General features: G+C 42.8%; 1 protein-coding gene across 1 annotated transcript in view; it reads left to right on the top strand.

Annotated features, from left to right (window-relative positions):
• LOC129717599 (amyloid protein-binding protein 2) overlaps positions 1-19669 on the top strand; it is a 31288-nt gene extending 11619 nt beyond the window's left edge. The window contains exons 3-6 of the mRNA XM_055667613.1: positions 17049-17539; positions 17603-17986; positions 18118-19063; positions 19122-19669. Of these exons, the coding sequence (XP_055523588.1) occupies positions 17049-17539; positions 17603-17986; positions 18118-19063; positions 19122-19409 (2109 nt within the window). The 3' untranslated portion in view covers positions 19410-19669. The remainder of the gene's footprint in view (positions 1-17048; positions 17540-17602; positions 17987-18117; positions 19064-19121) is intronic.
• The last annotated feature ends 3849 nt before the right edge of the window (positions 19670-23518 follow it).

The raw sequence follows: 23518 nt of genomic DNA, 5'->3' as shown, positions 1-23518 counted from the left end.
CGTATACTATGCGGACTATGCGAGGTTCAAGTTTTCGAATGAACAAAATGGGTGTAGAGGTTTGAATGAAACTATACATCGACGGAAGAATTCCACCACATTGACAGAAATAATTAATGAATTTGCTCGTTTTCATTTGCACTACGAAAGCTCTGAAGATGGATCTGCGAACTCTCGCGGCCACGTGGTCTCTCTCAAATTTCAATGACGTCGAGAGAAGAAACAGAAAGGCATAACGAAACAGATTACCAGACACTAAAGAGAGGTGGTGTGTAATGAATGTTTTCTCTCGCGGACATCGGTTTTGTTCAGCAGAAAGTTTGAACCGAAAATGTCATTTTTACGCGAGGCGTCGTATTAGTAGTGGTGAGTATAAATGACTGCGTCTACCCTGCCGCATTTGAAGGTGCAGAGAAGTATTGAACGACGGTTAGTTCAGGTGAAAGGTATGAACAAACGGTAGTCATTATTGCGTGTGGGTTGCGTTGCGTGTGAGTTGTATGGCGTAGTCTGAAGTGTAGCCCATCAGGTTACATTCTTCATGGTGCATAAATTTCCACTATGTAGAAAATAAAATAAGGAGGTTCAGGATAACATTAAAATTACAAATAAATTACCTTCGATGATTTTTCATCCACTCTACAAGTGTGAAAAAATCGCTTTTTTCTGAGATTGTCCACCTGTCCTATGAACAGGTTGAACAGGTGGACGAGACGCCTCTGTACATCATAAGTAAATGATTCGTCATCTTTTGAAAACAGCTTCGTTTGTATCTTATTTTCTGAAATCGGAACAAAACAGTAATACTTTTGTGTGGCAGCTATTATTATAAATTTTTTGAAAATATTGCTCCATTCTGTTACTCCTTGTTCATATTCTTCATATTATACCCAACTAAATGACATTTTTGATGAATTTTTATTACTTTTCTGATTAGACCAATCATACAATTCTTTTGCGCTTGTAATGGGATGTTCATGTTCTTTAGCTAAACTTGCATTTCCTGCCATTCGTTTTAATATGCCACCAATTGCATCGCATGGGCCTTTACCATGAGAAGTCGCAAAAAATGCCACTCTGCATCGACGTTATATTTTGTTTCGAACTTGCAAAGACTTGCAAAGTTTTTTCTATTTTTATATTGTGAGGCAGCTCCATCAGACATTAATATCGCTTTTTTCAACTGTAGTGTTGTTTTCAAAAAACTCATTAATTTGGCAATGAACACCTGAACCGCAACAGTATCATGATGGCGTACTTCCGATATTATGATGAAGCTGACATTCTTAAGTGTTCCAGATTCTGAATAGTAAACAATAAAGGGATGAATAATGGCTTGACTATTATTCCAATAACTACACGAATTACAAATTGATAAAGACGTATTAAAATGAGCTTGACTGTTCAATATTTTTAATTTTGCAATAACGTTTTCGTTTAATTTGCGTTAGCTTGATGAGCACCGATGACCAGGAAAGAGTTTACAGCATTTGGGCTTGGTGTATTCCATTTTCACTTTATTCATCTTCACAAAATGCAAACTGTTACTAACACATCTGGAGTAGTGCAATCGTATTTATATACGAAAACAGATATTATAGGTAACCCAGTAGTTATTGGTTGCGTACTTTAAAAACAGTTAGTATTAGTAAACAAGTAGGTAGTGTTGCACGACAAACATATTTTTTTATAAAACATTCGGCAAGGGGGAACGTGTAGGTTTAGCGCTTGAGTTATTTATCCAATCGTTTTGTTGTCAAAGAATGAACTGTATATTTTTGATCAAGCATTCCAATGAACGTATGGTTTTTGCTGGAGAACCATGGACAAATTAAGAAAAACGTGTATTTTCCGAAATATTAATAATTTTTCGAGCTTAAATTTAAAATAACTCGAAAACCGATGCCTTTAAAATGTTAATACCAAGAGCTTTATGATTCAAAATGACTTTCTGCATCTTTTAAAATCATCAGAATGCAAATATTTTGAAAAATGTTTAAATTAAAACTTTTATAAAAAAATTAATCTACCATAAAAAAATTATTTTCCATTTCTCCATCCCGGACTTTTTTTTAAAAGTTGCGTATTAACGTCAAGTTTCTTTGAAAAAAATGAAAAAAAATTCAACTCTTTTTTTTTTTTAATTGAAATTTAATGTTTATTTTTAATTTTTTTTGGTCAAAAAAATTTTTTTTTGTACAGTGTGCTTCGAATGCTTCGAATAAAACCTGAGCCAAAAGGCATACGCCCTTTTAGAATGTAACTCATGGGTGTAAAAAATCTCTCCACCTGTGAAAAATGCTCAGTTTGCTAAGCCAAATACGTGTGCAAAGTTTCATTCAAATAAAAAATGGTCGATATTCGACCATCGGTCATTTCGCGCGATCTTGCTCTTCAGCAGCCAAGAGCCGTAGTGGCTCGTGCCGTATCAAAAATTCTCCATTCTACTCGGTCCTGGGCTACTCGTCGCCAATTTCAACCTGATCAAGCCATCTAGCACGTTGGGCCCCTCTTTTCCTGGTGCCGGTGGCGTCCTTGAAGAGAAGCGATTTTACCGCACTGTCGTCCGACATTCGTCAGGTGCACAATGGGAATCTCTCCAAGTAGTACCTGCAGCTCGGAGTACATACGCCTACGTCACTCCGCTCTCGGTTTGTACTCCATCAAACATTGTCCGCAACTCTTTCCGTTCAATTACGGTCAGTGCGCGTATGTTCTCCGTGAGCAGCATCACAGTTTCGAGTCCATAAAGAACTACGGGTCTAATTAGGGTTTTGTATATCGTCAGTTTCGTGCGGCGGCGTATGCTCCTGAATCGAAGCGTCCTGCGAAGGGCAAAGTTGGCTCGATTTCCAGCTCTCCCTCCTCAAAATCGTGGTCAACTCATTTCGAGCTCGTCGGTATTTCGCCGCGTTCTCTGGTGGCGATGCTTAGATAGTTTTTCCAAGCTCTTTTCTTCCTTTCCATCGTTTGCTGGTATTCCCCGTCAAACCAATCATTTTGTCGGCTCGACAATCACTAGGCCTCGGGAAGCTGCAAAGTAGATGCATCGTTTGCCGTTGTCGTTCGTGTCAGTGTGTAGGCTGTGAGGCCCTATCTCCGATCTATGCATCGCTTTCCTACCAACCTAGGCGTTCATATGTTGCCTGCAACTGCGCGTTGAACGATTCCTTCTTGTCGTCAGGTCTACCTTCGGTTGCTCCACCGCTCTAGTAGAACTGAGCCTTGCCGTCCGTCGCTTCCACACTTTATCACCTTTGCGACAGATCTCCTGCAGAGCCACAATGCCAAACTTGCGGGGTTCTAGCTACTCAAGCAGCACCCTACCTCCGCCCACAATATTTAGCCGCTTGCAGTTCCAGGTACCGAGTTTCCACTCGTGGTCCGTTTTTCGTTGCCTAGGTCCGTGCCAAATGGTTCGAGTTATATTGATTGTTCGTAGTGTAATTGATTAGATAGGTTGCCTTACTAGACGATGATTTAGCTGCAAACATTGATAAGAAAGGCACTGCTGTACTGTTACTCGTGGATTTCTCAAAGGCTTTTGATACCATATCCCATCGTAAGCGCTGCTCTAAACTCAAAACGCAATTTAATTTTGCTAACTCTGCCGTTTTCCTGCTGAAATCGTATCTGGAAAAACGAACCCAAATAGTATTCTGCGCCGATCGACAGTCTGATGAAAGAAATACTACTTTCGGCGTTCCGCAAGGCTTTGTACATGGACCTCTACTATTCTGCTGTCATGTGAATGATTTACCAACCGTCCTAAAGTACTGCTCGATACAACTGTATGCCGACGACGTTCAGCTGTATATTAGCCACTCTGGAATACCCATACAAGATCTTATCAGGATTATCAACGCCGATCTTGAAAAAATTGCTGATTGGTCACAGCGCAATCAACCGTTCAATTAATCGTTCGTCAATCCTTCCAAAAGTAAGGCACTATTCATCAAGGGAAGACGTAGAACTGCTCTACCAGATCCACTGCCACCAGTCAAATTGGACAGACAGACAATAGAATGGGTGGATAGTGCCAAAAATCTCGGCATCAACAATGCGATAAAATATACGCTAGCCTCCGCTCGCTCTACTGCTGCACCTCGTTTGCTCCTATTGATACACGTCTGAAGATTTTCAAGGCTTTAATACTGCCGCACTTTATGTTCGGTGATTTACTTTTGATCAACGTACGTTCCGGCGATATGCGATATGGAAAGGCTTCGTATCGCCTTAAATTGTTGTGCTTGATCGGATGTCCTTTGACCACCTTCTACGCTTACCGCTCATGCATGTTCTTACGCAAGCTGCTTTCAACACGTTCTCCTCAACTACTGTTCCAGAAATTACTGCCGCTTCAAGGACGTCGTCTTCAAAATCTGCTAATTCCACCATACGACACACCCTGTTACCAAAAACATCATATCAAGAAGACTGGCATCTCTGGATCGATCCCATACAAATGACAAGCGTCAAATCAAACAGCGCACTCCATCTATTTAAGGTGGAAATTTGCATCGCTACGAAGACAGAGTGGGCTGTGTGGTGGTCCAACCTGTGCGATCGGCTTGCATTCGCATCGCCAGCACACACACTAGCATGCCTCAGTTCCACTTTTACTCGTAAGACTGTCAGTCTCAGGCAGAGTTCCCAGTCTTCTTGATATGATGTTTTTGCTGTTACTCTAACTCACTGTTCGTTCGAGGTGTAGTCAATTGGAATACATTATCTGTTGCAACCAAACGTTCAACCTCAAAAGTAGTTATTGAGAGAGGCTGCCTAGAGTTTTAGAATCGATGAATGAATAGAAGTTTTATTATATGAAAAATCAATAGTCAATAAGATGGGTATATTTAAATAGATAATAGATAATAAGTTGACGACATCAAAGGCAGCAATTCAAAAAGGAGTTCCTTCACGCTATTGGCAATAAACAAACAAACAAACAATTGGACATGATTCAGTGGTGCCTCAAAGCGCTCAAAGTTGTGATTTTTCGACCTTCGAAAAACTACCAAGAGAGGAGTACAGGTGATTGGGAAAATCGATTTTTTTTCGATGCCAAATGTCTTAGAAATGCATAAAACGTCGAGATCACGAAAAAATTTTTTGACCGAAAATCGACCTTCGGGGACGTTTTCTGAGGAACCGAAATTCTAATATGGAATATTTCAAAACGGGCTTCTGAAATTACAGCTCATTCCAAACCAGATGTATCTCAAACTTGATTTTTATTAGGGTGGTTAATTTATGTTTTTATAAGGGTTGATCGAAACATGCGTTCAGCAAGGCTCTACGTTTTTCAATAGTACAATAGTTATCACAAAATCAAAACTGCCTACATTTTGGTGGACGCATGGTTGGTTTTCCATTCGATTGCTGTAAGAATGAAGAAAATCCGTTGGACACTGATCGAGTTTTAAGCATTTGAAAGTGGATAATTTTCGTGACGCTCTCGATGTTTTTGGTTTTTAAAATTGTATCCCTATATATGTTGCCGTAAGAGGTAGTTCTACGTCAAAAGCTATGATGTTCTGAATATGAAGAAGCTATAGGATGCGCACGGAACGCTCGTACTCGTAAAATTTATTCGTAGTCCTCTACTTTAACCCTCTAGTGCCCAATGCCGCTATTTGGCGGGCTCCAGTCAAACCTCTAAAAAGCTTCAGTAAACACTTAAAAAGTGTTTATAATGGTGATTTTACCGAAGTCCGAATTAACTTGGGCACTAGTAATTAGGAATTAGAACTAACGATATATTTATATTTTTAAGTCCCTGGGTTCCTATTCTCGGAGTGGTTCCAAGGTATCGGTTAAATTTAGACGCGCACCGAATCCCTGAGATTCAAAGGGGGAGTCTCATTCTCGTAACCTTATAATGGTGAGTCGGTAAGTTGTACTCCCGGAACTTATCGAAGATCTGTCGCAGGGTGAAGATTTCATCCGTCGTGGAACGCCCCTGTCGAAAGCCAGCCTGGTATTCACCGACAAAGGATTCCGTTAACGGTCTCAATCTGAAGAACAGGATACGGGAGAGCACTTTATATGTGGAGTTGAGCCACGTTATGCCTCGATAGTTGCCTCAATCCAATCGATGGCCCTTCTCATAGATAGGGCATATGAGGCCTTCCAACCAGTCGTTCGGCATTTGTTCATCCGCCCAGATCCTTAGTATTATCTGGTGGATCGCATAGTACAGCCGCTCGCTTCCCGCTTTTAGAAGTTCGGCCGGTGTAGCATACCTACATTATTCCATCGAGCTCGAGTAATATGATATAACACACGCGGCACTATGACATCGTGGGAACGATCATTTCTACCGTTCCCGCTGCATATGTGTTCGATTAAAAATGTACCTTGGTCAGCATGCTTCAAGCCAGGCTAAAATTTACCCTGAATAAAGACATTGTTACCTCAACCACCGAGTGTTCTAGACGGAATTATTATCACTTCCCTACCGGTCAAATAAGATATTACATGGCTGACCGCGCCAAGTGGCCGGACCAATAAGCCTTCTCCATAATGGGGAAACAACAATCAAAAACAACAGACATTACGGGCGATGCCCATGTGAACGTAATTAATGAACTAGCAGCAGTGAATAACGATCGCCATAGCGATCATGAACTAAAATTGTGGGTGCTAATAGCACTAAACGTTCTACAAATACTATATAAAATATACAAGTGTCATCAAAAGAGACTAACGAGAAGAGCATTCGCAAAGGGATGCAAGTCTCAAAACGCGTTAAACGACGCATAAAAGCGAAATTTAGCGAAAAAACCGTGCGTAGTGTAAATCAATAACAACAGTGCGCAGTTTACGGAGCACAATGAAATGGCAACCGAAAAACAGCGATTCGCGCAGAGAAGAACGCCCCACGATCTAAGGGACATTAACATCTAGCCACTCAACAACAGTAGCAGCATCGCGAATATGTGCGCAGAAACGAGCGCCATCGGACCAATTGCGATATAATAACAACAAGCAGCAACAATGCAGCAACGGAGGGGCGCTAAGCTGAGTACATTTAAATATCTTACTTGCTTTACTTCCGAATGAACATTTAATGCGTGAACAAAAATAAATAAGTTTTTCTTACATTCCAAATGTGTTACACTAACCGAAACAACCACTGTTTGCCGCAATTAAAAATAACAATACAGCTTATTCCAATTAAATGGACATAGACGACATCAGGCTGTTAATAGATGAGCCTATTGCCAAACTAAATACGATGATAGGGAATTTTCGAAAATCACCAAATAGGGTTTATAGTAAAAAGTTTCTATTTAGGAAGCAAGACCAAGCAAAAAAAATTTACAATCTTCTTAACGACAGATTGGCCGAAAACGAAGGATAATTTCCGAAAGAAGAATTAAATTTTCTCATAAAAGGAACAAGACAAAAATATAACGATATATTGATTATTATAGGCGAAAAACTTGTTTATGCAGAAGACAAAATAACGAGTGTTAGAACAATAGGTTTAGTTTTTCTATATTATATAAAATCCAGACGCAAACGAAGTAAAACAAAAATGGCACTTGTCGTAGACGTGAAAATGGGAACAACCCTAATCCCAATGTATGACGGCAAACCTGAAAACTTAGATTCGTTCATAGACGCGGTTCGCCTCTTTCAAGACACCGTAGACCAAACGTTCGCCAATGCCACACCAGCGCAAAAGACCGCAGCGACGCAAAGAAGCAAAATTAATCCTCAGGGCAGGAACATTTTAAAAATTGAGCGACGCAATTGTGAAACTCATGGAGCTCGACACTCCAAGTCAACCAGCGACTGCTCAAATCTTGACGGCCGGTCGAGTTAATCACCAAAATCGAGGAAGAGGATCAAACAATCCTCGCGAAAACGGACGCGGATATGCACACCCAAATAGAGGTAATCAAAACAACCTCACCAGAAACAATTTTTTTCGTGGTAACTATAACAACTACCGCGGGTACAGAAGTTATAGAAACGGAAGAGGATTCCAGAACAGGGGATTCTTTCCACATCGTGGACACCCCAACAATCAGGGAATGTTCATGATGGCACAACAACAATTGCAGCCACAAAATACCCCGCAAATACAGCAACACGTACAGGGATATCAGCTTATCCCTAACGATTTTCACGGACCATAACAGAATTTTTTAGGTCCACGGCAAGGGCAGCTTACGCAATAAACCTGTCCGCAAGCAATTTCGTACTTATAAATATTGAGTGCTCCGAGCAACAATGTAGCTTCATAGTAGATTGTGGCTCGGACATTTCAGTAATTAAGACATCGAAAATCAAGCAACAGCAAAAATACAACCCAAACGATTATTGTTCAATTTCAGGAATAGGTACAGGTACCATAAATACATATGGGAGCTTCATCACTAACTTGCAGACAGATGAGCTTCACATACGACTTAAGTTTCATCTCGTTGATGATAACTTCCCAATTCCTACAGATGGAATCTTGGGAAGGGACTTCTTTGCAGCCTATAAATGCTGTATTGATTATAACTCGTGGATACTAACCATAAGTTTCGAAAATAATTATATTTTGCTACCTATTCACGATAAATCACTGACTCAACAGATTATACCTCCAAGATGCGAGATAATCAAAAAACTAGAATTACCCAACATAAATGAAGATATGGTAACAATAGCAAAAGAAATAAAACCACGGCTAATGTATGCAAACAGCATAATTAATAATGAAAACAAATTCGTTAAATTTATAAAATTCAACAACAAAAAATATGTTCATCCCGACAAATTTTCTGCCGACCATGGTACCATTACAAAATTTTTACGTTCGAAATCAGCACATTCAGCAAACATCACCAACAAACGAAAGGAACAAACAACTATTATAAGAACTGCAACTAACCCATATCGACCCGAAAATTAAAACGGAACTCGAACATCTTTGTATACAGTATAACGACATATTTGCAATACAAGATGACTATTCAACTACCAACAATTTTTATAAACAAGAGATCTTGTTAAACGATAAGTCACCCGTCTATATCAAAAATTACAGAACACCAGAAACCCAAAAGCTCGAAATTGATCAACAAGTCAGAAAAATGTTAGATCAAAACATTATTCAAAATTCCACCTCACCATACAACTCGCCCATTTTATTAGTCCCGAAGAAAAATAACACTGGAGACAATAAATGGAGACTGGTCGTCGATTTTCGACAGCTTAATAAGCGAATCGTACCAGATAAATTTCCATTACCCAGGATTGATGAAATACTGGACCAATTAGGCAGAGCAAGGTATTTCTCCACACTCGACCTAATGTCCGGATTCCACCAAATCCAATTACAAGACCATTGTAAAAAATTCACAGCATTTACAGCAGGAAACGGACATTATGAATTCACTAGACTTCCATTCGGACTAAATATAAGCCCCAACAGTTTCCAGCGCATGATGACGCTGGCACTGAGTGGCTTACCCCCCGAATGTGCCTTCTTATACGTGGATGACATAATAGTTATCGGATGTTCCGCAAAACACCAGCTTACAAACTTATCAAAAGTTTTCGAACGTATGAGAAACTGTAATTTAAAATTGAACCCAGCCAAATGTTGTTTTTTTAAAACAGAAGTAACATTTCTGGGACACCACGTATCCCAAGAAGGAGTACAACCCGATAAAGCCAAGTACTCAATAATTAAAAATTATCCAATACCGAAAAATTCCGATGAAGTACGCAGATTTGTTGCATTTTGCAACTACTATAGGCGCTTCATCCCCAATTTTTCGGAAATTTCACACCCATTAAACCACCTAACGAAAAAAGACATCAAATTCAACTGGAACGAAAAATGTCATGAAGCATTTCTCACTCTAAAACAACAACTAATGTCACCTAGAATTTTGAAATTCCCAAACTTCAAAAAGGACTTCATTATCACAACCGACGCCTCAAAAGTGGCGTGCGGAGCCGTCTTAGCTCAGGAGTACGATAATACAGAACTGCCTGTGTCGTTCGCTAGTAGAACATTCAGAAAAGGCGAAAGTAATAAATCAACTATAGAGCGAGAACTTGCCGCAATCCACTGGGCAATCAAATTTTTCCGACCATACGTATATGGAAGAAAATTCATCATTAAAACCGACCATCGACCACTTGTTTATTTATTCACTATGAAAGACCCATCATCCAAACTAACGCAAATGCGACTAGATTTGGAGGAGTACGATTTCACAGTGCAATATATAAAGGGTAAAAGTAACGTAGTATCAGACGCTCTCTCTAGAGTAAACCTCGATATACACGAACTTAAAAACATATATGCTATTACTAGGTCAATGACCAGAAATAACAATAAAGAATCAACTGTTCAGCCAGCTCCACAGGAATCTGATCAACTCCGAGTGGCTGATGCTACCAACGGCTTAAAAACATTTGATTCAACTAAATTAGGCTTCTTATATAACCAAAATACAAATAAGATAGATTTGCATTTATTTAATAAAAACTATAAAAAGAGCTTTGCATAAGTGCGAAATCTCGAATTGAATAATAAAACATTATTGAAACCCATGCTGCAGAAAGCATTCGAGGTTATCGATAAAGGGATCCCTTACACAAGAATGACTACAAATTATTCAAAAATAAAGAAAATGGCCAAGCAATTCGCAATTGCAAATAATGATTTAATTTTCAATTACATTGACACCAACTTACTTAAGGAAATAGGTAACAAAATTCTCAGGAATGTTACCGTAATAATATTTGAAAAACCTAAATTTGTGAAAAACGATATTGATATTGGAAACATCCTTTATCAATATCATAATACACCCGTCGGAGGACATATAGGAATTAACCGACTTTATAAAAAACTGAGACCAATCTATTTTTGGCACAATATGAAGGAAATTATTACTAATTACGTAAAAACTAAATAAGCACTTTACCAAGTTACAAGCTCCAGCAGTAGTCACGACTACACCCGTGAAACCTTTCGAAGTCGTATCGATTGATACTGTCGGACCATTTCCGCTATCAGAGAATGGAAACCGTTATGCAGTATCAATGCAATGCGATTTTACCAAATTTATTATTCTAGTACCGATACCAGATAAAACAGCACTAACTATGGCTAGAGCTGTAGTCGAAAAATGCATTCTAACATTTGGACAAATCGCAAAAATTAAAACAGATCAAGGAACAGAGTTCAAGGCTGTCTTTGATGAAGTGTGCAGAACACTACAAATAACACATTCATGTTCAGCTGCCTATCACCCCCAAACAATAGGCGCACTGGAAAGAAATCATAGGTGCTTGAATGAGTACCTGCGAATTTTCTGTAATGAACGAACTAATGATTGGGACAATTGGATGCCATATTATAGCTTCTGTTATAATACGACCCCAAATCTCGAGCACAACTACACCCCGTTCGAATTGTTGTTTGCTCGTAAATCTAACATTCTCGAATTCATGCCATCAGAAATTAATCCATTTTATAATCACGAATCCTACAACTCGGAAATGAAGTACAGACTTCAAGTTGCGCATACACAAGTTTTAGACACTATCCAAAAAACAAAGGAAAGAAGAACCCTAGAACTCAATAAAAAGATAAAAACAGATTCAGAAAACATCAATATCGGAGACATTGTATACCTAGCATTAGAAAACAGAACAAAACTCGACCAAGTGAACGACGGTCCCTACAAAGTGTTAAATACAAACGTTTCGAATGCTACCATAGTTAACGACAAAAACAAGCGTTTAGAAGTTCACAAAAGCAGACTGATAAAATTCAGAAACTAAACCTTCCCATCAGGGGGTAGAAGTTATATAATTTCAAAGTACACAAAAGAACAAAAATTATTAATACAATTATTATAACATCAGATCTTATTAAGCTTAGAAGCGTGCTGACAAGGAATAACTTATTCCATAGCGTCATTCTTTCCAAACGGGGAAGGTGTAGCATACCTACATTATTCCATCGAGCTCGAGTAATATGATATAACACACGCGGCACTATGACATCGTGGGAACGATCATTTCTACCGTTCCCACTGCATATGTGTTCGATTAAAAATGTACCTTAGTCAGCATGCTTCAAGCCATGCTTCAAGCCAGGCTAAAATTTACCCTGAATAAAGACATTGTTACCTCAACCACCGAGTGTTCTAGACGGAATTATTATCACTTACCTACCGGTCAAATAAGATATTACACCGGGATACCGTCCTTCCCAGCGGCCTTGCCATTTTTCAGCTCCCTAATCGCCAGCTTGTTCGTCACTCATAATCCTGTTCCTGCTCTGCTAATCCGGCTCCTCGCCGTTCAATAGTGCCCTAACAAAGCTTTCAAAACCAACGAAAAGGACGAGAGTGGTAAGTGACACTCCAGCTGTGGAACCATTTAAACAGGAGGAGGATAAAACTACTGTTTGTGATGTTCTCCAGATACTAGACAAGTAAATGAACAATTTTCAAGGCGGCGTACGACTCAGTTAAGCGAAACACGGTTGCTTCGAATGACGCTAGAGGTACTAAAATCATGCGTGCGAATAGCGGGTGAGGCATCACTTTAGTGACGTTTGATAGACTGAAGTGTTTCAATGTTCCCTTTTGAAAATACCAGTGCACTGCAGTGGTGTCAGCGCTGAGCTGGAGTTCAATGGGAAACGATGTGAGGTGATATATTTTGGTAGTACACGCAAAAGTTGGATGGTGCGAAACCAGTACAAAATTGTGCGTTTTTGGCGCAATTGTTGATGTAATTCGGAACCAGTACAATGATTGCAATGATTGGCAGCTCCAAACTACTACACCTAAACAGTTTCAACTGGTATTAAGCAGCATTGCAAAGCGAGCGAGAAGCAAAGCCATTCTCCTCCTTTCTGCTTGAGGACGAGACATATGCTACGCTTTTCAAGTCTTTTGCACACACGCTTTCGAGATACTTTTTCTTCTTCATGCTTTCCTCTGAATAGCAGCAAGCACGCACCGACAATATGAGTGAGAGACTAACAATACTGGTATCAAGTATGTACAGCACGGGTATCTCGCTCATTTCGTGAAGCAACGAGATATCGCCTTGCGCGTCGCAATCCGAACCGAAAGAGAAGCGAAAGAGCAACCTGCAAATTGTATGTGACGTGTCTAGTCTTGTCGCACATACATGGAAATTCTACGAGCGAGAGAAAGATTTCTCTCGTCGCTTGAGAAAAAAGCGCGTGCACAGAATGACAAATAATAATTATTCACAATTTACAAGTGTTGCCATAAAAAATCAGCAACGCTTTTGTGGCTTTGTGGAATGGAGGGTTTTGCTAGTTTTGCGGTGAAGCTAGCGTTGATTACAAAATTTTGTGAACAGAATTTTGTTTCGTTTTTTTTTTTTGCAAATCATTCAATGGTACTTTTAATGACCAAATCCATCGAGATAAATCGATCGAGTATTATAGCTATTTAAATCTAGTGAGTTCACAAGTTGTTGTTTGCAGCTTGCACTGTTCCATGAGTAGCAGTCACTAATACACTCGACGTGAGAAATAAAGTGTCGGTATATGATACATATTCTGATTTCATTCTATGTCAATGTATTCGCAGTACAACTGTTGCGTTATGCATTTCACACATTATTGTGCGATTTCTTTGCAACATTTGTGCGAATCGGGAAGACACAATGATTGTACAAGACTTCAACTTTTGCGTGTACGCTCGAGGTCAAACAACAAAATGACCTCATTAGTTTGGTGGCCCATAACGACTGAAACATCCACTCAACTTGCTTACTTGCTTCACTTTACTCTCATGATAAAAAATCGTTGAAATTCTATGCCGATTCCAGAATACGACTCCATAAAACTCGGTCTTGGACTGCTGCTCTGGCATCCTCGTCCACAGTACACATCCAGCGCGTGTAAGATCTACCTCGAAGTAGTCGGCCTCTATTCGGTTCACTGCTAAATATTACATTAGTCGACATCGCCGAAAGTGCTAAAGGCCATAAATGGTCAAAATAGAAAATGATTGAGCTTAGACTCGCCGAAAAGTCCAGAAAAGGCCAAAATAGAAAATGATCCCGAATTGAGCTCAGAATCGCCGAAAAGTGCTTCTAAAGGCCAGAAAAGGCCAAAATAGAAAATGATCCCTAATTGAGCTCAGAATCGCCGAAAAGTGCTTCTAAAGGTCAGAAAAGGTCAAAATAGAAAATTATCCCGATTTGAACTTTGAATCGGTAAAAAGTGCTTCATTTTCTATTTTGGCCAGAAAAGGCCAAAATAGAAAATGATCCCAAATTGAACTCAGAATCGCCGAAAAGTGCTTCTAAAGACCAGAAAAGGCAAAAATAGAAAATGATCCCAAATTGAGTTCAGAATCGCCGAAAAGTGCTTCTAAAGGCCAGAAAAGACCAAAATAGAAAATGATCCCTAATTGAGCTCAGAATCGCCGAAAAGTGCTTCTAAAGGCTTTTTAGCCAAAATAGAAAATGTTCCCAAATTGAGCTCAAAATCGCCGAAAAGAGCTTCTAAAGGCCAAAATAGTAAAACCCACTTCGTTCCCAGTCCCGCATTATGGATGTGCTTTCAGGTCCACTCCAGATAGTTCACCGATTAGTGTATCAACTTTCCGAGTATACTCGGCAGGGACTCCTTTCGCTAATAACCTTCGGATGACTAGACGTATCTTTCTCGCCGATCTCGATTTAAATACGTTGGACAGCCGGGTGCGAATCGTGCCTGCAACGAGATAGTCGGTGTTCGGCCCTCGAAAGGACCGCACATCTGTGACGTCTGAAAAGTGCCGGTCGTCGATCAGCATGTGGTCGATCTGCGAGCCGGCCTCTCCGAATGTTCAGACGTGCAAAATTGGTACTAGAGATGGCCATTCCCCCGGCAGCGGCGAAGTTCACTAACCTCAAGCCGTTGTCGTTGGTGATAGAGTGAAGGCTTTTCCTACCAATAACGGGACGGAAGAACTCTTCTCGTCCGACTTGTGCGTTCGTATCTCCGATGACGATCTTTATATTGTGTTGTGGACACTCTCCATACGTTTTCTCAAGGAGCTCATAGAACTCCTCCTTTACGGCATCTGTTTTATCGTTTGTCGGCGCGTACACGTTGATAAGGCTGTAATTGAAGAATCTGTCCTTGATCTTCAATATGCCTACACGATCATTAATAGGCCTCCGCTTAATGACACGCTTCATTTGGTTTCCTAGTAGCACAAAATCGACTCCACGTTTCGCTTTGTCGCCGTCACTGTAGTAGATGTGGTACTTGAAAGTAGTGCCCGCGGTCGGATCAACCGCCCGGAATACACGTTCTCCGGTTTTAGGCCAACGCACCTCTTGTATGGCTGCTACCTCCACTTTGGCCTTCCATAGCTCTCTGGCCAAGACGCCCGCGGGTGCCGGTTGGAAGAGAGTCTCAACATTTCAAGGACCAAGTTTCCATGCATGCTGTCTTACTAGGGCTGCGATACCTAGCCTCGCGACGGGGCTACCGTCTTAGGTGTAGCTGGCGAAACACCGGATTTCGTAGTTCAGCAATCCGCTCCGGATCAGTCGCTGTTTGAGCCGCCCCTAACCACTCAAGCTTAGCTTGGTTAAATCCAAAGAGCGGCCTGACATCGATTTATGAAGCTATGAGAAGTACTCCATCAAAAGCCTTAGATGCAATACTTCACCTCCTTCCTCTTCATCAATTGGTTTAACCAGATGTGGAAGAGAGCACTCTGAGGTTGACTAACAGGACACCTAAGAATACTGAAAGATTTTTTTTTAATAAAAAGCAACGAGAATTGGGTGGAAAAGAAATCCCCTAGGGAATATAAGAGACAGAACGGGAAAGAAAGCTCATTTTGCTTCTACACAGAATGCGCGAATACTTGTCTGAAAAGAAATTACCGGCACGCAAAATCTCCACTTTCTGTGGTCAGGCAGCATTTGAAGGTCTGAATTCTTCTTTTCGCCACTCCGACAGCTCCGACAGCTGGCTAAGAAAAACTAGCTTGATTTATTCCGGTGTTTCTGGTCACTAATTTTGTTGGCCCATAACCTTTTTGTGGAGTTTCACCGAGTGCTTTAAAAGCTAAACTTGGCGCATGGGAGAAAGCAACCATCAAAGCAAACCGGGATATTACAAGCGGGTTACGACAATCGAAAACATTCATAGAGCCAAATCGAGAGAAGAGCTTCGTTCTTCTTAGGCTCAGTAAGAAAGACCTGGGGGCGCTGTCCCGGGCGAACTTGATGGCATCGTAAGCGAAACATCGGAACACCTACTCTGCGAATGCCGAGTATCAAATACAACTACAACTGGACCACTAATATGTTTAAAAGCTTGTTTTTGACGAGTGCAAAAATTCCATTTTTATGACGCCATAAGATAACCCAGGGGTGGTAGGAGATGTTGAAATGAACGACTTCAAATAAATAAACTGGCTGTATAGTTCCGTTACTAGTTAGCGGCCTCTAGGCCACGTTCACGCCAGCATCGCCGGGCGGGCAGGTGTTAATCGTCAGGCCAACCTGTCACGCGCTTCTCATTGTGTGCGTGTTCCGTAAGATGTTGCGCCATTTCAGCCTAAATCTTCAAAAGCAAAGTTCAATTTGCTACATCCTCATTCGACAATTTTGCGAGACGCTTTTTGTCACAAGAAGCGAAGAAAAAAAAAGGAACCAAGACGTACATATTAACTAGCGCATTTTCGGTTGAGAGCGCGGCTCGGCACGTAGTGTCGCAATTGCTATTTTGGCTTATCAGCATCGTCTCCGGAAGAGAGCAGCGACTTACTTTCAGCACCAAATATGCAGCCAACGCTGGTCGTTTGCGCAGCAATACTGATCTTCTTTGTTAAAGCAGAATGATTACTCGGGGATCAATCGCCCCAAGCCGCTCGGGAACGTCACTCTGTTTGGATAGTGAATTAAGACTTGGAGCTTGGTGTTAATATGCTAGCTTAACGCCAGCCCGTCAAGTGGAGAAAAATAAGCTGGAAGGATAAAAATAGCGATAGATGTTAAAACGTTTTCTTTTTTTCTTGTAGATGTGCAACTTTGACGCCCTGAAGGACATCCTGTTGGTTCAGCTGACCGATCTGGACACGTTTCACAAGCTCATCAAGCAAGCCTCGCTCAAACAGATTATGTTCAAATGTGTTCAAATCTTGATGACGGCACGGCGGCCGATCGTGACCGAGTTGCGCACAAAGTTCTGCCGCACGACCACTGTCTACTATCTGCAGGATGTCAACGCCTCGCACGTGAAGGACGCCAAGCTGGAGCACTATCTGTACGGGACGACGACGGCGGCGGCAACGGCGGAAGCTTCGTGTGATGGTGGCGTCCCTGCGGAGGTGTGGCGCTTCGCCACTTCGTTCATGGATCAAATCAACAACGGCGTACGGCTGGGATCGTTCCTGTCGGAAGCCGGCTGGCTGGAGGAATCGCTGCACGTGTTCAACATCACTCTTCTCATGATTCAGCTGCTCCGAACTAGCTACATGCGGTATCTGATTGAGCTGAATTGTCTCCAGAAGTATGCACTGTCACAATTATACTTCAGGGAAGTTGTTTTATAGATTTTATTTATTATTTATAGATTACTTTATGCGCAGACTGCATTCTGCTGTTTCAAGGAAGCGAGCCTCAGTTGTGCCCAGGCGCTGAACATTATCGATAAACTAACCCAGCAGCACCAACAGCAGTGCAGACCTCGAAGATCCCCCAGTGGTAACCGAAGTAGCAGCAGCAGCAAACACAAAAATAGTAATAGTAAACCTAGCAGTGATTATAACAGTACCAGCCATTCTAGTGGGAAAACAACCGGCAGTGATAACGATAGCCTCAGCGACATACCAAACAGTTTGCTAGCTAACATTTACCAGCAGATTTCCGCGCTGCACTTCTACCGCAGCGAGTACGATCTCAGCTATCGATGGAGCATCCGGGCGCTGAAGCACATCAACCGACACACACCGGACAAGTGAGTATCTTATCTCTGTGAGGCTCCCATTCTCTTTTTGACGTTAATGTGAACATTTCCCCTCTTATCTTTCGAATTCTGTATTATCATTGTTGGATTGTTGCTTATTTAAAATTTAATTGTGTCCCCAGAATCGTCGTCGACGTCCTGCGGCAGATGGCGAAGTCCTGTGTGGTCAAGCGGCAATTTCAGTCGGCCAGCATGCTGATCAAGCAGGCCGTTTGCAGGGCCGGAACCAGCTTCGGAACGAACCATCAGAAGTACGCGGACGCTCTGCTTGACTACGGATTCTTTCTGCTAAATGTGGATTCGATCGCGAACAGTGTTGCTGTCCGTACGGAGGCGCTCGAAATTCTCTGTCGAATCTTTGGCTCCCGCAACCTGCACGTGGCGGTGGCCCACGAGGACCTCGCCTACTGCCTATACGTGCTGGAGTATAGCTCGGGAAAGTTCGATTCGGCGACGGTTACCGTCGAGCGAGCGATCGACATCATGAAAGAACTGGTGCCATGTAATCATCTGATGTTGGCTTCGGCCAAACGGGTTAAAGCCTTGATCTTGGAGGAGATCGCACTGGACTCGATGGCTTCCACGATCGACTACCATAGGTGCAAAAGCTTGCTGGAACAATCGGAAGAGTTGCATCGGTCGGCGCTCCATTTGTCCTTGGAAGCGTTCGGGGAAATCAATGTGCAAACGGCGAAACACTACGGCAATCTGGGTCGGTTGTATCAGTCAATGTCGAAGTTTGACGATGCCGAGCAGATGCATAAACGTGCAATCAAAATTAAAACGCACATCCTCGGACCGTACGACTACGAGGTGGGTCTTTCTATTGGGCATCTGGCCTCGCTGTACAACTTTCACATGCAGAAGTACCAGGAAGCGGAGGAGCTGTACTTAAAAAGTATTGATATCAGTCTGCGACTGTTTGGTGAGTCGTACTCCGGGCTGGAGTACGATTACCGGGGGCTGATTCACATCTACGAAATCAACGGCGACCAGACGCGTTACGATCAGTACTCGAACATCCTGGAGGAGTGGCGAATGCTGCGCGAGGATAATCATACCGTTAAGGTAGCTTTATTTTTACCTCAAAAGGTGTATAGTGAAGTGATTTTATCTCAAATTTTAGAACAATTTTCCGGCGGATGTAACGGAAGATGCCTCGATGGAGGAGGTGACGCGTAAGTTTTTCGAAATGTGTTCAACCAGTAGCTGCCCCACTGGGGCGGACCCGCTGACGGTGGATCACGAGGCTCCGCCTGATAGTGGCGAAAGTGGGCTCGGTGATGAGGAAGAAGAACCTCCGGCGGCCGATAGCAGTGACGAACTACTGGTACCACCTCCTACCGGTTCTGCTGCGTCATCGTCGTCATCCTCGGCAACGCCTTCAGCGGAGGAAATGTTGCGCAGCATGTGAGCAAACAGCTTTCGATCGAATCGACTGTGGGCCTCCTTATATGTGACGCTTTTGAGAAACGCAAACGCGTTTCCTCCCCTATGATTTCGCCTGTAACGCTATCTATGAGAAACGCTTGGCGTTATGCTTGTCCTGCTTAAAAATTGGTCGATTAACTATTGAATTGATTTGAAATAACAGAGGAAAAACCTGAGAGTTTGAATTGAATTCAACCGTACCACTCCAATTATTTGAATAAATTTGCAGAGTTTTAACCAGTTGACAAATTGCCTCCCGTCCGAAGCAGGGAAACATATTCGAAATTCCTTCTTTTTTAAGTTTGAAGATGAAGTTCATAAGTCAGTTCTAAGTAGGCCATGGAAGGTAAAAATCGTCAAACGCAAAAGTCATTTTTTTGTTTACTGTCTTATTTGTACTAACGATTTTCAACTGTGCTTCGGGAAATTAAGTTTAGTGCATGAATCTGCTGTGTAATATACATTCTCCCATTCGGAAAAAACTATTGCTAACATTTTGTCTCTGGTCGCCAATTACGGTGAAATGAACAATCAGACGTGTTTTTGTGAGTTCCTGTTGTCCATTTCTTTATGTTATGGGCTTCGCGATGATAAAGGTGCTGAAGCTACCAAGTTGCATGGAATCAATACAGAAAATCGGAGGTACTGCGTCAAGCCTATGATCCTGCTGGTATGATTCGTTAGTGATAAGTGTCAGAAAATAGATAAGCAACTAGACGACCAATTACGATCGCCGGTGTGTCCTCAGATGGTGAGTACACAGTCCCAGCTATTTAGCGAGCGTGTAGGTTTATTTATATTGAAGTACTAGCTGACCCGACAAACTCCGTACTGCTGCAAATTGAACTAAACTCTGTATTGTAAATTTCGGTTGAACTTTGTAAGTCGTCGATTGTGAATTGGACAACATAATGTGTGTTAAGAATTAGAGGCCGTATCTTCAACGTTAGCATTATTAACGTATACAGACTTCACATGGGAAGTACCGACGATGATAAGGACGCCTTTTACGCGCAGCTGGAGAGGCCTTACGATAGTTGTTCAAAACATAACGATAACATCGTCATCGGAGATCCCAACGCTCAGGTCGATCTTTAGGAGGAGTTTATACCGACTATTATCATATTGATCATATTCGAACTTAACGTGGTGCAAACGTCAATTCCTACCACTATCTCCTGATGTTCCAAATGCGCTAAAAACTTTCGCTTGTCAACAACATCCGCTACCGTCGCCCGCTACGGTATGATCTGGAGCGACTTAAACTTCCCGAAGTCGTCACTGGGTACAGGCAAAACGTTGCCGGATGAGGGAGAGCTAATCGAAGCCATTCTCAGCGCAGCGGATGGTGCTATTGGGTTCATCGAGAGGAATCGACAAAGAATGTCAGACGATTCCCGTCAAAACGTGATGCGATGTAAACAGAAACGAAGAAAGCATGGAGAAACGGAGCATCTGTATCGTTCTCAGGAAACATGTAAATTCTACAAGAAACTGAACTTATTTTTTTAAGGTGGCGGGGAAATTCGTGAACAAACACCTGAGAAGAGATCTTAGGGTGTGAGGATCCGGAATAAGTCGGTGCGTCCATCTGCCCTTCGTGGTGTTAGGCCATTCCCGCTGCCAGCAGAGCATCACGAATGACCTTTTGGTACCTCATATGCCTTTTGTGTCACGGTGGTCGAAGCTCTGTCCTTCTTGATGGCGATGCTGATAGGCATCGTATGACACCGAACGTTGGCCAGATCTAAGTTGAGCTATGCTGAAGCCTTCAACAGAATCTGACCTTTCTGATTCGTAGAGCGACTTCCCAACTCAACAGGCCAAGTGTTGAAGTCACTCGCCACCACCAACGGCGCTAGGCCCGTTAGCTCCATAGATAACAGGTCGACCATCTGGATGAACCAATGTCGCGACCCCCGGTGATTTCGTTCAGGTTTTCAAGCGAGAGAGTCACCTCTGAGGTGATTGTCCGCACTTGCATATCCTTTCCTAGGACCTTATCGCTAACCGTTTTGTAGGTAGCTCCCTTATTCTTGGAGTCCTTCCGGAGCTCAAACATCATCTCTCCAGTGCCAGATCGATGGATACTCCGCACTTCCGCATCCAGATCCATGAGCGGCGTTTCGCCCCTCATCTGCTTCAAGACTTTTAAGTACTTAAAACCATCCGTCTTGAGTATGAGGGCGCCCCCCCCTACTCCGCGCCTTTTTACCTTTTTTGATCCTCTGGCTGCTCCGCCATCTTGGCGTGTCGCACCTTCCTGCCGCTTCATACCCTCTAGGGTAATCCAAGGATTGCCCGTGACTTCACCTCGGCCGGTTTTCCGGCGGACTTTGAACCGGTTGGTGTTCACCAATCGTTTCTTGGTGTTCTCGGGGGCCGCTTTCTCCGGGGACTGCCTCGTTTGCTTAGCGACCTGCCGCGTAGAGCAAACCGCCGCGAAAGAGAGGGCGTCTGTCGCGTATCCATTCACTTTTCCACGGCCTTGACTAGCAAGGGACCGTCTACCAATATGTCTGGTGTGGACACGGACGAATTCGCCGTTTTTCCACCTCCAGACTTCGCCGCATCTATCTCCTGGCAGCCATCGCGTTTTATGAGCAACTTTGAGTCCCCCGACCGGCGCAAGTCAGAAACAACCATCTGATCCTACTGCTGCCTGGTTCCCACCTCGTCGTTTCAAGCCGTTGTCACACTTGTTGTTACTAGGGGAGCTCGATGCAGGTGCCAGCCCGAGAACGTGGTACCATTACGAAATCCAGCTCCTAGCCGCTCCTTTTGCCCGCGGTGGCGTGCAGCTTTGTCAAAACTGCCAAGATACTGAACGCAAGACAACAGAAATTTGTCGGGATAAGGATGGAGGAATCTTGACGGATGAACGTGAGGTGGTCGACCGGTGGAAGCAGCACTACACCTGAATGGCGCAGAGGCAGAGCATTGAGACGGCAGTAGGAACGCCTTCGTCAGTACAGCAAGTGAGAGACTTATTAAAGTTGGCTTCCTGTCTGCCCCAACTGATCCGCAACTATCAAGTCAGGATTTAAGATACAGAACAGCTACCGGGGGAGTGGAACGAGAGAGAGTATTATTTATTTTATTTTTATTTATTTGGCATTCCGTCATAACGGCATGGCCTGATTAGCAAAGTTTCTCCAATTCACTCGGTTATTAGCTGCCGCTTTCCAATCCCTGGGACACTGTGTACTCTATGCCAGATCTAGCTTCACCTGTTCTATCCATCTTGCCCGCTGCGCCCCTGGTCGTCTTCTTCCTACCAGATTCGAGGCAAACACCATCTTCGCAGGGTAGTTGTTCGGCATTCTTGCAACATGCCCTGCCCAGCGTATCCGTCCAGCTTTAGCCACCTTCTGAATACTGGGTTCACCGTAGAGTTGCGCGAGCTCATGGTTCATTCTTCGCCTCCATATACTGCATGCCGCCAAAGATCGTCCTTAGTACTCGTCGTTCGAAAACTCCAAGCACTCGCAGGTCCTCCTCGAGCATTGTCCACATTTCATGCCCGTAGACCGGTCTTATGAGCGTTTTGTACAGGTTACACTTCGTACGGGCGCAATTACTTTTGGAGCCCATAGTAGGCACGCGTTCCGCTGATAATACGACTCCGAAACTCTCGGCTGGTATCATTGTCCTCAGTAACCAGTGAGCCAAGACAGACAAACTCATCGACTACCTCGAATTCATCTCCGTCGATCGTAATGCTACTGCCTAGGCGTTGTAGGTCGGCTTCGGTTACGCCGGCTAGCATATATTTCGATTTAGACGTATTAATCATCAACCCAATTCTCACTGCTTCGCGTTTTAGTCTGGTGTACTGTTCTGCCACAGCCGCAGTTGTTTTGAAGACATCATCAGCAAAGCATACGAATTGACTGGATTTGTTGAAAATGGTATCCCGCGTGTTGATGTTCGCTCGATTCATTACACTCTGTAGCGCAATGTTGAATAGCAGGCAGGAGAGACCATCACCCTGTCGAAGCCCCCTGCGGGGTTCGAATGGACCCGACAAACCACACGAAATCCGTTTTGGGCGCATCTTAACCATCAGTAGTGGTCCGGGCGCATCTCAAC

The sequence above is a fragment of the Wyeomyia smithii genome, chromosome 1 (genome assembly GCF_029784165.1).
Source record: "Wyeomyia smithii strain HCP4-BCI-WySm-NY-G18 chromosome 1, ASM2978416v1, whole genome shotgun sequence".
Lineage (NCBI taxonomy): Eukaryota > Metazoa > Arthropoda > Insecta > Diptera > Culicidae > Wyeomyia > Wyeomyia smithii.
The sequence above is the reverse complement of the archived record's forward strand: the minus strand, read 5'-3'. Positions and strand labels throughout refer to the sequence as shown.